This window comes from Anopheles cruzii, chromosome 2 (genome assembly GCF_943734635.1).
Source record: "Anopheles cruzii chromosome 2, idAnoCruzAS_RS32_06, whole genome shotgun sequence".
NCBI lineage: Eukaryota > Metazoa > Arthropoda > Insecta > Diptera > Culicidae > Anopheles > Anopheles cruzii.
In genome coordinates this window covers 17,627,902-17,649,785 of record NC_069144.1, presented here as the reverse complement: position 1 = coordinate 17,649,785, position 21,884 = coordinate 17,627,902, and the positions used below count along the sequence as shown (strand labels likewise).

Below are 21,884 nucleotides of genomic sequence, written 5' to 3'. Positions count from 1 at the left end.
CAGCCCTTTCCGCTCCCCGGCTAAGCATTGGCATTGTTTTCTAAATAACTTACTTACAACTTACTGCGTCTGTGGCTAACGTCGGTCGGGGTTAGGTTTTTTCCCGTTTTCCCGACTCGCCTCGGGCGGGTATTTAATGCATTTCTACAGTTCTACTACGTTCGTTTCGCGCGGCTTTGTTTGTGGTTCCATTGCTTGTGTTGAGTAGGTTTCAGTCACCCCCTGTCGGCCGCAGCCTCAGGCCGTGCCAGGCATCGCGAGGGTTCGGTTGAGATAAAGTCATCACGTTTGCCGGGAAGGGGCCTACGACCCGTTCGCCGGTTAGAGTTTGTCGAGGAGATTCGAAACCAACAGCGGAGCGAGCGCTCCGTTCGGGTCCACCAGCCCACCGCCGCTGGCCGGGTGCCGTTTCGGTTTGTGGCGCACTTTGGACCACTTTTTCGTCTTCGCTCCCGATTTCGCGGAGGGACCGGTGGCCGACGGAGCAGGATCCGGTGTACCGTGGGCCGGGGGTGCCGCCAGCTTGCAGCCCTTCAGCGAGCTGGGCAGGTGCTCGGAGCGATTGCAGCAGTGTGGCGTCCGCAAGATGCGTATGCTTATCTCGGCCGATTCCGCCGGCGTCGACCGTGTCCCCGGTCGGTGGGTGGCCTATTGGGGGGTGGGGGTGAAAGATGGACGAAAACGAAACGCATAAGATTCGGGGAATCAACGCCTCCGTGATCATCATCGTGGCAAGTGTAATGGAGGCGCTTGGAACTCGAGAGCCACCAGGCGCCTCCATCGGGACGCCGAAAGTCAACGAAACAACGAAATAAAGGAGAGACGGGCGTACATAAAACAGTGTGCCGGCGTATCGATCAAAACACCGGCGTATCGGACCGGGGCCGGAAGCGCGCCGGAAACGAGACGCCGTCACGAAATCACTTACGCAATCTTTTATGCTGCTGCCGGTGCCGCTGCGCCCAGTTGGGTCGTCGCTGACGGTGGTGCCCGGGCACGGAGCGCCGGAGTCGCCGCCTGTTTGGCCTGCTGCTTCGTGGGCTGTCGTTCCGGAGGGAGTTGCGATGCCGTTCACGGCGCTCGCCGTCGGTGGCGGTGGCGTCGGCGGCCCACTGTCGTATATCATCGCCCGGTTGCGAAGCTCGTGCTTTATGCTCCAATCACGGAGATAGATATCGTTCTGTATCGGAATGCCGCCGTTCGATAAGCGAACTATAAATTGCCATCTGAAACGAGATTTATAGACGCGCAACGGTGAAAGGATGAGTGGCACACACATATACGGGCACGCACGCACACGCTCGTGCGTGAAGACGGACGGGGTCACATGGGGCTCAAGTTGGTTGGTTTCGACAGCGGTAGAGGATACACGCCAGAGACCGGATCCTGATTTTCTCCGCCACACGATGGGGATCGTAAATTCTCGCCACCAACCCTCGCTTTGGGGGGTGGATGATTTCTTTCCGTACTTAGCCGCCAAGCTCGAACTGCGAACGAAGTCACTCGCGGCGCCTAAAGCCCCGAGGTTTCTCTCGGTTTGACGGAACGGAACGTAGTGCCACAAAACCACTTCCAACGAAAAGTCGCACGCTCCACTCCGTGCTTTTGGGCACCAGCGGTCGAAACGGAGTCGACGAAGTGCGAATCTGACAAAAACCAGGTCCCCCGGCGGCGGCGGCGCACAGGAAATGGTGTCAGGGATCAAGAATGTCATTTCTGTCGGGTGTAGGAAATGAATTATAAATTATTCCTTCAGCGCCCGCACCAGAGAGGGCACGGGGCCTTCCTCGTGGCGGGCGAGTTGCACCCTGACCGTGGAACTTTCGTTACTGTGCTCGCGTCCGGATAGTGGCACCGCGAAGGTGCACCCGCCATCAACCGAACCGGGCCAATCGGGCCGATCGGGATTATTGCTTTATGAAGGTCCCGACGCCTGACAAGAGAGAACGTCCTGCGATTTCAATTTAATACCAGTGGGACATTACAAATCGAGTTTCATTCGGGTCGGCGTTCTCCGGGCCGCCAAGATCGTGACAATCGTTACACTGATGGCGAACTTCGGACTTGCGGGCCGCATCGTCGGAGAGGATAATTTACAAATGCATTCGCCGTCCATCGCCGTCGCTCGGTGGATGCATAAAGTGGTCGACCGGCGGCTTGAGGGGAAGTGGAACTGATGTCATAAAGTTCATCAACCGGTAACTCGGCCCCAGTTGGCTGGCCCAGTTCCGTGAGGTGACGGCTACGCCCAATGGAGCGAGTATGATTGGAGTGAAGGAAGAATTGATAAATTACATCCTAATGCCTTCATTGGCGCCCCCACAATTAACCTTTTCGATTGGCTTGATTCCTTAAATCGATAGATTTGTAATAGCTGGAATTTGGAAAAGGGAAGAGGATGATTGTCGATAAAGACATTTATCTTTTAAAAAACTGAGAATACTTGTTGTTATGGATTTAAAGCTGTTTGAATTTCAAAAAAGCATTCTGTAATTATTGGAAAACATTACATATAAATGCCTTAAAAGCCAAAACTTTTTATTATTATTTAACCCGAAGGCGTCTTTTATATTTACTAAGTCGGCATATTTCACCATGTGAGTTTTATACAATTAAAACTATTGTTTTTAAATGATTTTTTTAAAACTAAAAAAATCATCGAAAACAAAACATTTTTTTGTTTAAAAGAAAAGGCAGAAAGTTTAAATAAAACAAAATCAATTCCCAAGACTTCTTACAATGTAGTAGTGCAATTTATGAAAGTTAGTAAAATAATTATTAATACGAATATTTTAAAAAACTTCATAATTTTTTAGAATGCACTTAAATTAGGATTACTTCAGAGCTCGTTAATTGCAAGCCTTCAATTTAAGCCTTAAAACCGTTTGGTAGTGCATCGATCCACAATGATTCGTGACCAGGGACCAGCCCTGTAGACCATTCTTTATCGTAACCCATCCTTTATTGGAGATTTAATGTCAACTTTCTAACTATACGTTGTAATTTTTTTAAATATATTTGTAGTTAGTTGAGACATTACAGGCTATAAAATGCCAACAGGCAGCATATTTGTTCGTTAGTTGCGCACGTGTAGGCTACAATCACTTTCACCCAAAAACGTGGACCTTAACAGAAACACGGCTCTCTTCTTGCTTCCTACAGACACGTTCCCCGATTGCACAACCATTCGCATACGACGCTTGATTGATTCCAAAACAATGCAATCAACATTTCAGCGGCTTGAAACACGTTCGGTTCCAACCTGGGGTGGCGGATGGGGCCATTTTCGATCGCATAAATCAAACACTGATGCCACGATTGAAATGTATCGTCAAATCGTCGGCCATAACTCTCACAATCGAACCGGCCGATCGCCGATAAAGGCAATCACTCTCTCCCTCTCTGTCCGGATTCCGGGCTGCCCATCCGACCATCATATTATCGGCCCGATACAGATGTCATCAAATGCTAACTCAAGCTGGCCGTCGTGGGCTGTCGAACAAAAAGAGCGAGAATCCTCGCCCACTCGGGGGGCGTGTTGCAAAATTTGTTAAACAATCGAAATTATCATACCATTTAACCAGTTCGTCGGCGGCGTCGTCGTCGCTCGCGCGGAAAACTCCGCCATGCGTGGCACGAATTGATTAATGGTTGGGTTTTGGGTTGGAATGCGCCGACCCGCAAATTGTATCCGCCCAGCGACCGAAACTCAGGGGGGGGGGGGGGCACCGATAGCAAGACGGACGAAGAAGAAGAAGAAGCACTTACCTCAGCACCATTTGATGTAACCGGGCCTGCTGTCCCATCCGGCGCAGGCATCGACAGGCTCCAATCACGGATAATTGATGAGTTTCCATTATTTTGATCCCTTCCTGGTACTGTTTGATCGCCTCGAGCAGCATCCCTGCGAAAGAGAGTGAGAGAGAGAGAGAAAAGAGAAAGAGAGAGAGACAGGGAGAGAGAGAAAGAATTAAGATAAAAATGTGGGCCCAGACACGAAGAAAACCGCTTCTGCTCTCGACCGGAGAAAGGAATCGGAAACGCTCCGGCGCGTGTGTGTGTGTGCGGCCCTCGATCATGTGTTTCCTTTCGGTGTTCTTCGCACCCCCACCTCCCGTGACACGTGTCGCCGGTGCTTCTCCGGTACATCCGGTTGCGAGCGGGCGATAAATAATTTACACACGGCCGTACCTTGCTCCAGCAACCAGTCGCCGTACTGTCGCCGCAGGTCCGCGTTGTAGGGTGCGAGCCTTACGATCCGCCGCAGCAGCTGCCCGGCCCGGGGGCCTCCGTACAGCTTCACCAGCTCGAGGTAGGCACCGGTGAACAGGGGTTCCAGCTGAATACAGCGCTCCAGCATCCGGATGGCGTCGCCGGTGCGATTCGATTTCCTGCCCGAAGGACAACCGTAGCCGAAGGATATTTACACAAGCGAGAACGAGACAGAGAGAGAGAAAGAGCGAAATGAAACAAATTGATTAAGGAAGTGTCACGAGCGCCCCCGTTTTCCGAGAGATCCCCAGCTCCCCGTAATCCTTATCCCACCGACGCCGTTGCGATGCGGATCCTTTTGATCCTGTTTACTATTACTCCTCCGTTTTCCGTTTGTTCGCAACAAATTGAACAGCGGACGCGAGAGCGGACATTAACGCCGGCCAGGTGGGTGCCCGTGTGTCGCGGGGTGAAGTACTAAGAAAACAACCGACCCGCCAACTCACCAGTTCCGTCCGCACCCGGCTTGCAGGACCCCCGGTGGCGGCTATGAATATTTTATAATCCTTTTCATTCGCTTCTCGCCACAGGATCCTGGCCACCTGGCGCGCCACGACCGAGCGACCGAGGAGTTGGTTGGCGCAAACAACACAACCTCTGCTGCGCCGTGGAAAACGTCCTTGGTGAAATCAACAGACAGAGCGAGAGAGAGAGAGAGAGTGCGGGCGCGCGAGCATGTTCCATGCTTTTTATTTTCCCTCCAATCTGCTCCGAACCAGTGGGGGAAGGGCATAAAAAATCAGTGGAAAACTTTACCACCACCCGCACCACCGCTCGCCAGCTAAATTTTCCTCAACACTTGCCTCGTCGGCCCGACCACCGTCAAGGCAGCCCAATTCCCGTGGCGAATGCGAAATCCTTGGCCGGGCGTCGGTTGAAGTGTTGCCCACCGCCAGACCATCCTGCCACCATCCCCTGCTACCATCAACCCCCCGCCGGTGGTATCGGTTAAGCGAGGGGGCGGGATGCGGGCGGCGGCCAATAATGATGACGATCATTATCGTGAAGATGATGATGTAAGCTGTTCTTGTTTTACTACGCGATTCATCCATTCGCGGGACCCCGCGCGGAAGTGGGTGGCCGGGCCGGGTTTATGTTCTTGTTCATCGCGAATCGGTCCACCCACCACGGCGCCGTTGCCCTCCCCACTCGCTCGGCGTATCGTTAATTTTGATGACAGATCGTGGGAAGTGTGCCTCTCGTGGGGGCTCCTTGCCCCTGCGAGGTTCACGGATTCGGAACCCAAAACCATGAGAAGTACGTAAAAGACGGGAGGGAGGGGGGGGAGTATGGTACCCGATTTATGCTGCCGGGTCCATTCCGGGACACTGTAAACCTGGCGGTAACGATCGACCAAAAGACCAGCAGAGTACTGGGCGCGCGTAACGAAACTAAAACGATGCGACGAATGGGGACGTGAAAAAAGGAAACAAAAAAGGAAAAACGCACCCACACACATACACGCAGAAGTGGCCATAATGGTGGCAGTTGTGCTGTCGTTGTCACTCGGGCGTTAAATATATGCTGTATGCCGGTTTCTTGCTTCCCGCCACCAGACGGACTAGAGAGCCACCGTTCCGCGAGGGAGAGAGCGAACCGTTTGCTGGAAGATGGCCAACTTCCGACACGACGCCACCGGCGCCGGCCGCCGGTGCTTCCTCCAGCTGACGGTGGTCCGGTGAAGCTCTTCGCTCTTCGGTGTAATGTTTCGGTTCGGCTTTTTCCCGTTTTTTTTTGCGCTTGTGGTGCGCACCGCGGGAGAAGAACCCGGGCGGGAACCGGGATCAGGGTGGCCCGGGGTGGTGGCCACGGAAGCGGGCGACGTTTGTTGCCCATGAAAATGTAACAACATTTTGTCAGCTGTTCGTGCCCGTCCGTGGTTTTATTTAATTCTTTCCCTTCGGAGCAGACGGAGATAAAATATGCAAAAAACGGGGACGGTTCCGGTCCCGGTTTGTGTATGTGTGTGTGTGAGAGACAGAGAAAGTGCGGCTTTCATGTCGACGTGGCTATAGTTGGTCCGGAAATTTGTTTGTCAGTTTAGAATAGTAAAGAGTCTTTGCTGGAAGAACCCGGAACCCGTGCTGGTTGGCTGCGAGTTGCCGACGGAGTGCGGAGTCTCTGGAGCATGTTTGCGTTGGTGAGTAACAGTTTGTTATGCCGTTATGCTAAAGTGTCGCTGAAGGATGATGTTTTTCGAACTAATGTTGATTCTTCTATCACATTAATTGCTGTGCTGCTGTTTATCTGTTCGTATGCCACAAGTTCCCTTCGGACGGGGTAAACAGCAGAACCTACTTTGTCCAATTTCTGAGTGTTTCAAGAACGTCACTTCAAATGTGCGACAAACCTTGTACATCTCGAAACACGTCTCGTCCTTGTAAGTAACAACATTCAACAGAAGCACCCATACTTTAAAGAAAAATCATTTGAATGTTTTTTTCAATTGTGTTGACATTTTGAATCGAAGAAGAACAACTGCGGGTAGCTTTTGGTACTTCCCAAGCTCCAATGTGGTCGGATAGAATTAGCCAAGAATTCACTACGTCCATGTTCGTTTACAAATCCTACATACTTCCCTGTCTCAGTCAAATAATGATTGGTTCCCCTAGTCCAAAAAGGATTTAAACCACTGAGGCATTGGAAAAAAGCAGAATTTTTCACAGTTTGCTTAAAATCACTAAGCAATAAAATTTTAACCTTTTTTGTGGAGCTCACGAATGCCGTTGGTGTCTTGTAAAATGGAAAAAGGTCTAGAACGTTGAGTTGTGCATTAGAACGACATCACGGATGTGAGTTCTTTTTACAGAATTCATTATTTAAGATTGTGTTATACTATTCAAGGGAGTTGTTAAGTTCAATAGTCATCGTATTGCATTTAGTGTTGATGGGTTGACTACATGAGTGCTAAAGAAATAATTCGTTAACAAGATTAAATAAAAACATTTGTTGGAGTAAGAGTAAAATATATTTTGGAGTATTATTGGAGTATGGTTAAGACCTCAGTTGCCGAAGTGGAGGCTTTAATTTTCTAGAGTTAAAGCCCTATCTTCCCTCCAACTTTAAAAAACTACACTCCGTCTTCCACCGTATTGTGTTTCCGAACTGCAAGAATCCAATAATAAAAGATATTTTTTTAAACTTTGCGAATAATTATGCAAAGCCCCCTTTAAACTAAAACCGGCAACATCAAACACTTTGCGGTTCATAATATTCGGGATCACTTTAAGAAGGTGTATCTGGCATACATTCAACAGTTCCACAGCAAAACGTGCAGCTCTTTACAACGAGCCATTGAAAAAGACAACATAAATAAGCGTAATTGGATTTGGACCAGCAGATACCTCACAGACTTCAGACGAAGCTACAAGACGATTAGGTTTCAGAATGCAAAACTAAAGTGCTTCAGTTCATCAACACAAACCGGCCCCTCTGAATGGTTGCTGCAATAGACTTCACCGGATTGTTCTAGACATTGTTGCACCAAGCCAGCGCCGGGTCCTTCGCGGCAAAGTCATTATTCCGACTCTCCCGCCCGGCCGCGGCTGGTCCGTGTGCGGTATTTCAATTACTCTTCGAGTTCGAGCTGTCGGAGGCAATTTATTCCCCGCACAGCAGGGCAGCGCAGCAGAAAACAATAGAAGCATCGCAAAACTTGCCCACCGCCCGGGTTCCGGGGGTGCCAGGCAGGCAGCCCGTTTGCCGTCGGCGCCGTACTCCGATTACAGCAATGGCAGCATTCCGCAACAAAACAACTCTCCACAAGCCATCACCATCACCACCATCATCATCATCATCAATAGCTGTAAATAGTGAGCATCATTTTGGGCGGTTGAGTGTCTGCCCCCGGGGGAAATAGCGATGGCTGCGTGGAGGTGAAAACGTGAACTAGCCCGAGCTTAAGGGAAGCTTTCCACATAATCTCTCCGAGGCCCTGCTCCTGTCTGCTGTCAGTCTGCGCGCATCGACGCCGAATCGCGCGGTAACATTGTATCGGCTTTTCAAGTTTGAACGATATAAATAAAACTAAAGTCGCCCTGCGTTTGTGTGTGTTGTTTTCTTTCTAAGCCCCAAGATGTCAGCCAAGCATCCCGCGGCCACGCACTGCTTCTGAAGCGGCGATGAAAAAGAAACCGGATTGCTGTCGGAGGGATCCTCAAAATAGGACAGCAAAAGAGAGAAATTCAGGATTGGCGAGATTCAGGGAGGGGATATTAGGGACCGCGGCACCATTAATGCAAACGCACCGACAGGATGGCAATTATAATTTCTAAGCCGGTACTAATCGTTTAAGTAGCGGAACACCTGCTGCTGGCTCACCAACCCCCGGTGTGTGGCTCTCGGTTAACTCCTTCCCGGTCCCGGGTTCGTACTGCTCCAGCAAAAAGGATTTGATCCCCGCCGAGCTACCGACGGGAGCCACCGGCAGATAGATGAGGGTTGAATGGCGGCGAAGGAAGCCTGGCACGTACCCTCCGAACACGACACGCTCGCGCGCGCGCTTGTGGCACGCGAACCACCGGCAAGGGCCTCGGCACAAGATTTAAGCAAACGATAGGATTAAAGGATAATTAAAGAAACGTAACTAGAGCCCGTTCCCGGATCCTCCGGCTCCGGCGGCTGGCTAACATGTGAAGCACCGGGCCCACGGTGTCTCGGGAGCCAGCTTACGGCTTCTTGTGGGTCGCCTGCGTTCAGTGCTTTTAATTTTCTCCAATTACAGCCGCCGGCTGGAGAAAAGTGGTTTCGACTTGGAGACTTTACTCCGATTCATTTTTCTATCCCACCGGCAAAGGGTGCCAGGTGACAGATAGGGGAACGCCGGCAATTGGCTTACGATTTTATTTTCTCTCGGGCGCGTTCCAGAAACGCCAAGATGAGTAATCGCACTTCGAGCGGAGTGCGAGAAATTAATTGAACGTTATAAATTCGACACACCAAGTTGACCCATCGGGATACCGACTTCCGCCGTATGGTCCGATCGATGGTTGGCCGAAGAAACGCAAGGACCGCATGCTCTAATCGGATCGCGGAACCTTCACGGAACGGGTGGCATGGGTCGCGACCGGCTCGGAGTAAGAGTAATCGCCGCGGACGAACGCATTCCCTCAGTTACAGCCTCAGTAAAAGGGAGATAATTTAACGAGCCCGACGTGGCATGGCCGTAAGTAATCCGTTTCCAAGCTCGGAGCCGCTCGGAAGGCATTCAGCCGGACGAAGATTTATTTCACTCTCCGGCAGTCCCATCACTAACCGGGGAGAGTCATATCAACGCTAAGATCGTGGAAAAACGTCAAAAAGACAGAGCGGCCTCCTGGCAAATGATGGCAGTTTTATTGAGCTGCTTAACCAAAACAAGGGTACGCAAATTGACGATTTTCTCGGGAAAAACGAGATTGTTAAAAGAAAGCTGTTCTTGGAAAGTTTTAATTACGAAAATATGGCACGAATGGCGGAATGCAACAAACCGAAAAAAAACGAATGAATGTTGAAACACCATAAAGCAATATCGACCAAGAATACAAAAATATAGAATAATGCAATAAAGAAATCAACGAAACTAGAAATCAACGAAAATAAGTAAAACAAGTAGCACTATGATAGTAAAACCAAGTAAAATAAGTAGCACCAAAAGCGAATGGAAAATTCAATAGTCAAGATAGTTTGTTAGATTAGAAAGCGTTAGTTAGAAAATGGTTCGAAAATAAATTACTGATTTGTTTGAAACTTCTGTGCGTCCAATTTTTGAATAACGCTTCCACAGTGTGGCGTCCTGCGTACTCCTCAATGTTGCCAATTTCTTTCGTTTTAACGAACAAAGTGTCTTTAAAGTAAATAAATTGATAGAAAATCAATAAACCGTTCGGAACTCAACGCAAACAGAACCCTGGAACCAGAGCATTCTACTTTAAAGTAACGGTCCCAAAATAATGGGAAAACGGACAAGGAAGAACAAAGTAAACGGCTAAAGTTGTAATACGGAACTGATAGGATGATTGCCTCACAGCATAGCTCGGACTCGCTAGTGCTCCGAAGCCGCGTTCCCTTAAGACCGCCGGCCACAAGATGCATCGAATCGACCCGAACCCGACCGCGCGGAGAGCCTTCCTGCCGAAGTTGCGGAAGATTTTTTACGTCCTGCGAAACCACTTTTAACGTAGCGTAGTCCCAATTCCCTGATTAAATTACATGTCCTCGGAGACAGCACCGCCGACCGGATCAATACCCGGAAGTGCAGCGGTTCCTCCATGTCCAGGCCGCCCGAAAAACAAAACGAAATGAAATAAAAACCGACAACAATGAGACAAATTGGTTGTCAGCGATACCCGCGGACGGTTGAGGTCAGTCTCGTCTGCGGCTCAGAAGGATCCCACGCGTACCCAACTCCCACCCTCACCTCGGGTACTTACCGGTATAATTGGCCTAGATTGTAGTGGGCGTTAATGTGTTCGGATGAATATTTGATCGCTTCCCGAAAGTGATACTCGGCCGTCTCGAAGCGGGGCATCAGCGTGCCGAGGTTGTTGTGGGCGCTGGCGTACGACGGCCAGAGCCGCAGCGCCTCCCGGTAGTGGGCGATGGCCGGTTCCGGCTTCGACGAGTCCCGCAGGAAATTGCCGAAATTGTAGTGCATTTTGGCGTTGTGCGGCAGCGTCTGCAGGCCCGACCTGTCCGTGCGGAAGCAACGAATGTGGAGTCCGTTTTAAATGATTTTCATCATGGTTGGATTGTGGGGAGAGGGCGGGTCGGAATCGGGGTGTGTGAGGATGCGGGTTGTTCGTATAGCATACCGTAGCAGCGCTTCCCGGGAGCTCCAGTCGCGATTCCGGGCGATGGTTTTCAGACAGCCGGCCGTCAGCAGGATGGCACCGAGGAACAGGATCGGTTTCCGTGCGACCCGAAAGCGCTCCCAGAGCCGCTGCGCACCGTACACGACCAGGATCAGGCAGCCCATGCTGGAAACGACAGAAGCGGCAGCGGGATCAGTTTGTTGCCCGGTCACTTTATTAGGGTCACATCCATCGAAAATGAGGGTCTGCTTCATTTTCGGTGGATTGCCAAAAATTAACTCAAATTGCGGGTACACTGCTTATGTTTGGCATTTGGTTTCCACCGAATCAAACAATCAGACATTTTCAATATTGTCTCTTATTATCATATTGGAAATACTCTAACGATACTTTTGGTAGTGTAAGATGTAAAAGAAATAAAAGAAAATAATATAACAGAATAACAAAATTGAATACAATAAACTTGAAAGAAACAAATGGTAACAATGAGTAAATAAAAAGGTATTTGGAACAAGCTTAAACTAAGAGAGACAGAGAGAGAATAACATTATGAATTGCTCGAAAACCAAGAATTTTGAGGAAAATAAATAGAAAAATGAAAGTAGAAACAAACCAAAACGCTAAACAAAGCAGAAAAAGCAAAAATGGAAAGCAAATAAACAAACCAGACAAATAAACCTCTAAACATACTTAAAACACAAGTAATAAACATAAATCCAGTATAAACATTTTAAAATTGAAGAACACTGTTTAAATCACAAGCGCGGCAAAAGAAGGACCACTGCCAAGGAAAGAGAGCACTACGGGCTTTTCAACAGAGAAATCAGCATAAAAGGCTGCCATGTAGAAAAAAATCCCTCTTTTTGCCACTTTGCGCGGACTAATTAATTTAGTCCCACAAAGTGCTGCAGCGAGGCAGGGCCTGGCCACATGTGCGATCCGTGGCCAACACTAGCATAACTTGCTAGTGGCGATAGTGACAACGCGCGTGGTGCTCCGTGAAAGTTTGCTACCCGGTTTCGCGCTTTATAAAAATGGAAAAGTTTCGCATTTCTTCGGTCCACTTAAAAGTTGCGTTCTTCGACCGGGCGCTCCGAGATGTCTATTTGGCGTCTACCGCCGACACCTGCAGCTGCGCGTTTGCAATTAAAGTTGTGTGCTGAACGGACCCGTTTCTTTTTCCTTATTTTGTTGCGGTCTTCTCGACCGGATTCCTACACTTTTTTGCAGGCCCTCCATACCGGCCCAGACTCTGTAGAGTAATTGGTCTGATTTGGGAAGCGCTTTTATGTGGTCCCTTCCTTTTTTCGTGGCGGTTTGTTACTTTTCGAAAGTCGAGAAAAGAAGTGCATCGCAAGGAACGCTCCGGTGGCGAAGGTTCACATTCCGTCTCGGAGGCCTACCGCGCTCAGGTGGGCGATTTTTCCGGCCCCTTTTCGACGCCCCCTTCTTTACACCCATTCCAGACGCCGGCATTTGGGGAATTGAAACATTTTCCCGTTCCCGCGGAACCGCAACTCCGGCGGACCTGGGAAAACGCGGCTGCAAAAGGCGAAATACAACTTACCTCGGAATGTACAGGACACGCTCGGCCACGACGAAGCCCACCGTTACGACGAGGTTCGTGGCGGGCAGGAACGGCAGCACCAGCAGCAGTAGGCCCAGCACCAGCGGCACGTGACGTTGATGCTGCAAAAAGCGTGCGGAAGGAAAGCGCAATTCAGACGAAGGAAAGCAGTAAACTAATACACAAACACAAAAGGGCGGCCCCGGGCCGACCCAAATGAACATGTCGTGGGCGAAGGAAAGGCCGCTGCCCCGAGACTGGGTGGAGTTCCTTTCCGCCGCCCCCGGTGCCCTGACGCTGGATGCTGGTGGAAAATCAGTTTATTTTCAGTCTCTCCCGGAATCGAAACCCAGTTGGAAGCGGTCCTTAGGACGGTTTTCTTTCCTCTTCCGATGGGCGTTTTTGCGTTTGTTTTTCGCCCAACAGACCGGCCGGCCGGCCACCTCGAAAATCGACGCCGATCGGACGCCGCCATTCTGGAAGTCCGCTCCGTCTGTGTCCGGTCGGGCAGCACCGTTTAATGAATACGAATGAGATGAGAAAAAGTTCTTCCACCGTTAGGCCGGCGAACGAAGAAAGCCAGCGAGCAGGAGGAGGGAACGCACGCAAGGACACGTTCGAACTGAGCCTGGGCGGGAAGTCATTCGAGAAAACCATAATAGAGTAATGATGGGCCGGTTGCCGGCCAAGTCCGGAACGAAAACCGACGGCGCCCGGGCGTCGAAAAGGGGCGTTGAATGCGGCGGCCACCATCGAAGAGTGTATGTGTGGTGGATGAAAAAATCCTTGCCTCCGCCAAGACATGTCGCTGCCGGCCACAGACTTCACGGGACGGAATCGGAATCAGGGCCAGAGCTTAACTAAAAGTTCGCTTAATTTATTCATAACGTTACCACACTCCGAGCGCACAAGTCGGAGCTAGTGGTAGGTAAAGGACACTATGAAACCCCGTCGAAAAGGAACCGCGTCATCGACCGCACGCGCATCCTGAGTATCTAGTTACCGATTTCGGAGCGGATTGTTTTATCGCCGAGAGAGAGAGAGAGAGAGAGAACAACAACCGAGATGTGACACCGTGCGAGGTCTTGAAGGGCTCAAAACTACGTGGCCCATTAGAACAACACACAGTAAAGACCAAGGGCTGTCCCACCTACCGTGCCGGATGCCCAATCAATTATTTATCAAAGGTCCCGTGCGGGTCCAGCATCCTTTCAAGGGATTCAATTAACCACGGGTCCGAGTCTCCAGGTTCGAGGCTCGGGGGCCAGTCCTTCCCGAGAGGGCCCGGCATAACCTGCCGGCAACACGTGGCCAACAAATGGTGGCGTAATTAATTGGTGGTTTGGTAGCGGTGGCCCCGACGATGTCCTTGCGGTGTCCCCATGGTGAGCTGTTGGTGGCGCGTACAAATGAAATGCGTGCACTACAACAACGGCGACAATTATTTATGGTCCGCACGTCCATCGGGTCAGGTTTTGTCCGCTTCGAGCCATTATGAGCGCCTGCTTGAGGGTCGCATTCGCTATTGTGTGTTGAGAAGAACTCATTCCAATTACCTTTTTTTGACGATTTTAGCTAGATTTGTTAGAACAATTTTATACCACATCGGTCAGTAAATAATGGGACTAAATTGATAAAACTATTTTCTGGTGGCGTCTTTTTTACATTTGCTCGAAAAATTATTGTTACCCGTACATTTCTTCGGGAGCGGAAGCAAATTTTGGCCCTTGACGAGCCACTCCGATTGCTCGTTGGAAAGAGCCAATTTAAATAACTACAACCATCGTATTGTTTTCGATGATTGATCAGAAAAAGTTGCGTAACATAATAATGGTTCGCCGGCTACGAGTTCGTTAGAAGTAATTAAATCAAACCACGACGGTGTGCTGCAAATCTGCTACGCAGGAAAGAGATGCTGAGTGTGGGTCCTAATTTTCCTAAACCCATAAATGTGATTGTTACCGAAGCGTCCTTGCTCACGGACCACAAGACGATCACGAACCTGAACTTTGGTGAGGAATTTGCGGAATTTGCCAGCCCCAGCTTGCTATTTCGGTTCGGCCATTCTGTGTCCGCCTGTTCCCGGAGCCGGACACGGTACTATTATTTTCCAACCCGCCCGTGCCCGGCCCGTGTGGGGACCAGGAAGTTTTAACAGGTTCCCTAGCCGAAGGCGAAAAACGCTTCTCCTGACGCTTTCGGAGGGGCGAAAGAAGAAAATTAATTTCCTGCTCACCCTGAAAACTCTCTTTTTCGAAACTCTACGGACGGGAAGGAAGTTCATTTCTAATGGGCCAATGCGATAAAAAGTGAATTGATTGCTGCTGCCGCCTCTCCTTTCTTCCTGTGTCTCCCCGCCAGGTCAAGTGAAGTGCAACCCACGACTAATTTCATTTCGTCTATTTATGGTACTGGCCCGGCCTTCCCAAGTACTTTGCCGAGCCCCAAGCATCCCTACGATTGGCCAACGGAGTCACTTAACGGTGCTCCCCACATCCCATACACGCCTATGTTTGTGTGTGTGTCCTATTCAGCCCGCTGCTCAGGAGGAGAAAGAAAAAAGCCTCAAGAACCCACCTCTTTATGCTCTTCGATGTTCATAAACCCAATTGATCGGCCCAGGCACAATCAGACACCACCGAAGTCCGACCGAACTCCAACTCCGGCGCGTGTATGTGGGGTCGGCTATGTTGCGAAGCGGCCGCCACTCGAAAAGCATAGCATCGAGTGCGGGTATTTATGAGCGTGAAGCGTGCCCCGCGTACGCTCCGGACTTTATTAGGCCAGCGTGCGTGCGCCCGGGCAATGATTCGGGTGGTTTTATGAGATTGGACGGGATAAGACTTTCACTTTTGGGCCACTTCCGCAAATCGGAAATCTTGTTGCCATTCGCTTGTTTTTGTCTACTTTGGCCCTCTCCCCGCCACTCAAACACTTGGCCAACTCGGACTCGTTCGGTTCTGCGGTTTCGACTCGACTCGAGTTTCTTCGTGCGTTTGGGTCAAGGGGGCGGGGACAGAATGTGGCCGGCCCTAATAAAGTCATCTGATTTGATGTCGCACGCTGCGGGAACCGCTCCGCAGATCAAAGTCCTGCGTCCTGGCGAATCCGTTCCCATTGGCAGAAGTCTATAAATACACATTCTCCGACAACAGACGGAGCGACACAACAAAGCAGCATAACCCAATGGGCAGCGGGATGGGCAAATAAATGAAATTTTGATTATTTTGCTATGCTGCATCTCGCTCAGCGCAAAGGATTCGCACTCTCTCTCTCGCTCGCTCTCTGTTTCTATCCCGTCGCTCGGATGGGTCTCTGTATTTATTTAGTTACCGGACCCGGGTGGCGTTCTGATGGACATTCAATTGAATTACGTGCCGGAGAGTGCTGACGGGGCCGACATTTTTACGGGGTAGCCCTGTGAAGACGTGCCGAGGCGGCCCCCCGGGCGAGGCGGCCCCCCGGGCGAGGCGGCGTGTCATCAGAAGAAGGTGATGATGGTCTGCGATGAGGAAGGAAAACGAAAAAACCACCCGAAGGAGAACGACGAGCGTCCGAATTGGAAAGGATGCTCCGTCCCACGCAGTGTCGTTATTCTGCGCAATTCAGTGTAATATCCTGAAAGGAAATTTCATCAGTATCGTCTGGTGTGCGTCTGTCTTGCGTCAGTTTCCTTCAGTGGTTCTGTGAGACATAATGAATCAGGTCCGTCAGGCGTTATCAGCGTCGATGTCGATGACTGAAAAACCAAATCTATATATATAAAAGAGTACCGCGCTATTTTCTGTTTATTTATAACTCAAGAACGGCTGAACCGATTTGGCTGAAAATTGGGGTGAAGGTAGCTTAGATCCAAGGGCCCCAGATAGGATACTTTTTATAATCCGATCGCGTCACAATGAAGCCACAATACGCACAATGTGTTTTTCTCCCCCCCCCCCCTCCCCTTTCCCCATCCAAATAAGGTCGACGCGATCTCTCCCGCTGAGGCGGCATCGACAAACGATAGACAGAGAGCGAAACAGCAAGCAATTGTCTCTCTCTTGCGTATGCTTACACTCTCTCTCGCAAACGCCGAATAGTTTGGCAAATTGTCAGCCAGTGAGAGCCTCCAGTTATATTCTCGCGATCCGCCACTGTGAGCAATTGTTTAGCGACAAAGGCGGATCTCCTTTCTCATATCTCCTTTCATCCTTCGCGTCGTAAAAAAATTAACGTGCGTGGAGATAATATTGAATACTTCATTTTAAACACTTGCTTTTTCGGGAAATAATTTTAATCGTAGGGAAGCATTCCCCAGTAAGTATTTACTTAAAAATAGTGAAATTGTACCGTACCGTGTTTTGTTTGGGAAAAAATGTGAAGATTCGTGTCAATTCCAGCAATCCTGATCTTCAGGTGAATAAGGAGATACCAGCTAACGATTAGGAATGCCAGCGCCAAATCGTGAACTGAATGACGTATATAATCGAGATGTTTGGCGCATGTTGCGAGATGTTTTGGAGGGGCAATGATTTTACTGTCCTGAAATTTCCGCCAAACACTGCCAGTAATTCCAAGATCAGCTGACGAAATGAAGTGCTTCTCTTCTTATTGGACAACGACCGTTGAACGGTTTTAGCCTGCACCAACCAGCGACAATGTTAATCTCTGATACTCTTTCTAAACGTTCGTTTTTACGGGCCGGGTTGTTAGTCCCGCGCCAACCCCCTTGGAACGCCGGAATCGGGAATCGAACCCATGGCCAGCTGCGATACAGGGACGAGCGTTACCGACTGCTCCTATCACCGGGGGCCCATTGTCTCTGGGGCGAAACAGAGTTCGCCGGGCCTGCTAGTAAGGGTATAAAATCGATCGATCCATTGAATGGTGTTCAAAGCTGGTTTTTTTTATCCTTACAGGTCATTAATTGATGCAAGGCTGAGTCCACTGAAACCCATCCGCAGCAGACACTCAAAGGGAATACAAAAGTTCAATCTACTCAAATTCCGGCCAAAAACAACCTGACGGAAAGAAAGCCTTAAGTTTCTTTTTAACTCAAACTTTGCCACTAGAACTAAAAGCGTTTCATGCTGGCCACCGGATTTGATACATTCCTCGGCTCTTGCAATCAATCAAATGGGCCGAAATGCAAACGAAAACGGATTCTATCGATCAATCGAACGGTAGAAAGCGGTACATGGAGAAAAAACGGACGAAAAGTACGTAAACAAATGCAGCGTGCTAGTGGCGCCCATCGATAATGCGAACTGGGCACGCACATCGAAAAATGAGCCGTGAAATTTTCATATTTTATCGATGCGCTACTACAACAACAACAAGGGCAGAATGAGAGCGGTCTTCGTTTTTAAATAGCTTCAAGGAATTCATATTAAACATAGAAAACATCGAAATCTATGAAAACTAAGAAACGAAATTCAATTAGTTTGGCTGACAAATTTCATCTTCTTAAATCTTCCTAAATGAGAAGCTTGTTGAACCGTAGGTCTTGTAACTAACTTCGTATATGTAAGTAATGTAAGCAATATTTCGTATATAAAAATATGAATATTTAGTCCAATGTTTGGGGCTCAATTTATAAGTTTTAACCCCTGTGCTTGTTTGGGAACATTCGTCAAACACATCGCGTGGGCATCGCGCTAAACCTCGAATCGCCTTTGGTTAGACTAATTGACTGCACCGTCTTATCTCCGGGGTCATTGCCAATTCTTCAACGCTCTACCGATTGAGCGTGACCCTCCCATATTCCTATCTTCTGTTTATGTGTAATTTTTTGCTGTCTCCGAAGATGCTGGGAATTCCCTCGCTATCTAGCCGTTTGGCCGGCCGGACCTTAATCAGCCGGAGGCAGCGCACCGATCAGTTCAAGCTCGGCTCACGGTAGGATCGCATGTCTGAGAACGAATCAAACTGTGTAGGTTTCTCGTGATGATTGGATTAGTCCTATTTGTGTCGTTGATCAGCCTAAGCCACGGGTACGTTCAAAGTGATCTTCATATCGCAAGGAGCACACCTTACCGTGTCCTTAACCCTTCGCAGGCTTCTGGTGGTGGCACCAAACCATATCCGATCCAATCAGAAGTACACCGTGGTGATCAGCAATTTTGAGCGGAATGCGAAAACCACCCACCTGAAGCTATGGATCGAAGGTCATGCAGTGGACGGTACCAGTACCCTGAACGTCACCAAAGAGTCTGAAGTCCCACAGAACACAAATCGAATGATTCACTTCAGCGTAAGTATGGTGCGAGACCAATCCTGATCCCAGTTGACGTCACGTTCTCTTTCTGGTCACCTTGGTCAGCTTCCTGCTAATCTCGCGCCCGGCAGCTACAAGCTTACCGTCGATGGACAGCGTGGCTTACGCTTTCACCGAGCGACAGACCTGACGCTGTTGAGCAGATCCCTTGCAGGGTTGATACAAATCAGCAAGCCCGTATTCAAACCTGGCGACACGGTTCAGTTCCGCGCGATCGTACTAGACACAGACCTGAAACCTCCCGTCGGCGTAGCAAGTGTTTATGTAATCGTTCACGACCCGCACGGAAACGTCATACGTAAATGGTCGGCCGCACGGCTTCATAGCGGAGTGTTTGACGACGAATTACAGATAGCGCCATCGCCAATTCTTGGCACCTATTCTATCACGGTGCAGTCGAAGGGAGAAGAACTGGCGTCAAAGACGTTCGACGTGAAAGAATACGTGCTGTCCACTTACGACGTGGACGTCTACCCATCGGTAGTGCCGCTGGAGGAACATAAAGGGTTAAACCTTACGATATCAGCACAGTACAACGTCGGAGTGCCCGTCGAGGGCTCCGCTATCGTGGACGTCTATCACGAGGACGATGTACTTGATCAAAGAAAAATGGTGAACCTGATCGGCAGTGGTCATCTGGTGGTGCAGTTCAATAATGAGTTAGAGATCTACGACGATTCCCAGAGTGTTCGGCTGAATGTCACCTTTACCGAGAAGCATACCAGTAAGTGAACGGTAGATTTTGGGAGTTCACAATGGTTCAAGCTATCTGGCCTGTTGCAGATCGAACAGTCTCCAAGGAGCACTACATCACGGTGTACAAACACAAATATCGTGTGGAACTTCTAAGAGACACTCCCACCTTCCACCCCGGGGCGCTCTATGCCTGTGCCGTTAAGGTTGCATTTCAAGATGGTAAACCAGCGCAAGGAGTGTCCGTGCAGGTGGCGGTTGATGGCCTTTCTGCTGATTTCAAAAACAGCTATAAAACAGATGATAAAGGTCTTACCAAACTGGCGTTTAATACAGAAAAAACCATGGATGAGCTCTACATAACGGTAAGATATTTACCAGAACGAGTATCCCTTATATTTAACCGAATTTTTTATTGAAGGTATCAATCAACGAGAAAGAACTATTGGGAGAGGTAATTGATGCGATAGAACACGACACTGGAGCATTTCTGAAGGTCGATTTGGAGTCCTCGTAAGCGCACCCAGCCTAGCTTGTAAAGTTTTGCCTGATTGACGTTACATTATACCTCTTTATTTAAGTCCAAAAGCGAATACTCCTGTCTCACTTCGAGTGACCTGCACGAACAAGATGTCGTTTTTCTTGTACTACATCATCGTAAAGGGTGACCTGATTCAGTCCGGTTTCGTACAGCTCGGCAATGTAACCACACACCTCCTCCAATTGAAGCCATCGGAGAAGATGATGCCGAAAGCGAAGATAGTAGTGGCCACTACCTCCAACAATATCGTGGTGTATGATTTCGTAGACCTGGATTTTGCGGAGTTCCAAAACAATGTAAGCAAACGGATCAGTCTTTGATTAGTTCGGTTGACTAGTTGACGTGAAGTCTTTGATTCGTAGTTCGATTTGAAAATTGATAAAGACCAAGTGAAACCCGGAGAAACTCTGAAGCTCACGATGGCCGGTCGCCCTGGATCGTACGTGGCGCTGGCGGCGTACGATAAAAGTTTGCTACAATTCAGCAAAGATCACGATCTGTATTGGGACGACGCTATGAAAGCATTCGATGGACTACATTCGATCGAGGAAAATGTTTTCGATCCGTTCGGAGTGAGTACAACGTCGTTGCGATTTCGCAAAGAAGACTCAGCAGCTGAAGACTCGCATTCTTTCAGAGCTTCGGGCTTATCGCTCTCTTGCGAGATGGCATAACTTTCTTCAACGGTAATGTCTCCCAACTCGAGCAATAACTTCTACTCTATCATAAATATGGTTATATGTTGTCGAAAACTTCTACCTTTCAGCAAACACTGGACGAGCTGGTCTACTTTCTCGAAGTATCTCTCGGTCGAAGTCGGCTTCATTTAGGACGAACTTTTTGGAATCTTTCCTGTGGACAAACCTAACCATATCTCAGTCGGGATCGTCCACACTGGAGGAGGTCGTCCCAGAGTCGACGACCTCCTGGCAGCTCACGGGATTCTCTATCGATCCGGTGTACGGGTTGGGGATCGTTAAGAAACCGATCGAATTCAAAACCGTGCAGCCTTTCTACATCGTGGACAACCTGCCGTACTCCATCAAGCGTGGCGAAGCGGTGCTGTTGCAGTTCACCCTTTTCAGCAATCTACTAGCAAAGGCCATGGCCAACGTTACGATGCATATTGTAGACAACCAAATGGAGTATATCGGACGATCAGTCAAAGACTCAAGTCACACCAAAACGGTCACCGTTCCGCCGAACGTTGGAGTTCCCGTTTCGTTTCTGGTAAAATCGCTGACCATCGGTGAGATGGTGGTACGCATCAATGCTTCAATTGATCACGGCAGCCAGAGCGAAACTGATGGGATCGAGAAAGCGATCCGCGTGTTGCCGGAGAGCTTGGTACAGCGCAAGTCAAGTTCGCTGTTCTTCTCGCACGACACCTACCGTAACCAGTCGTTTGCAATGGTGTTGGATATCGACAAGAACGCCGATCGGGGTTCGCAAAAGATCGAGTTTACCCTTGTCCGTGAGTGTGCCCTTACCGTGACTCAACCGTCGATGTGTCGATAATAGACTCGTGCGCATGTCTCTTTTCCTTTCCAGCCAACATACTGACCACGGTGTTGAAGAATCTGGATAACCTACTCAGTGTTCCCAGTGGTTGTGGCGAACAGAACATGATCCGCTTCGTGCCCAACATCCTGGTGCTGGACTACCTGACGGCGATCGGGTCCAAGGAGCAACACCTGATGAGCAAAGCCGAGGGTCTCCTGAAGCTCGGCTACCAGAACCAAATGAAATACCGGCTGTCAG

The 21,884-nt window shown here is 49.4% G+C and overlaps 1 protein-coding gene across 1 annotated transcript in view; it reads right to left on the bottom strand.

Annotated features, from left to right (window-relative positions):
• Nucleotides 1-321: 321 nt before the first annotated feature.
• Nucleotides 322-21,884, bottom strand: part of LOC128278567 (protein O-mannosyl-transferase TMTC1-like) — a 59,217-nt gene continuing 37,654 nt past the window's right edge. The window contains exons 6-12 of the mRNA XM_053017296.1: nucleotides 12,631-12,752; nucleotides 11,064-11,228; nucleotides 10,683-10,940; nucleotides 4,192-4,391; nucleotides 3,769-3,904; nucleotides 929-1,226; nucleotides 322-648 (exon numbers count right to left, since the gene is read on the bottom strand). Coding sequence (XP_052873256.1) covers nucleotides 322-648; nucleotides 929-1,226; nucleotides 3,769-3,904; nucleotides 4,192-4,391; nucleotides 10,683-10,940; nucleotides 11,064-11,228; nucleotides 12,631-12,752 — 1,506 coding nt within the window. The remainder of the gene's footprint in view (nucleotides 649-928; nucleotides 1,227-3,768; nucleotides 3,905-4,191; nucleotides 4,392-10,682; nucleotides 10,941-11,063; nucleotides 11,229-12,630; nucleotides 12,753-21,884) is intronic.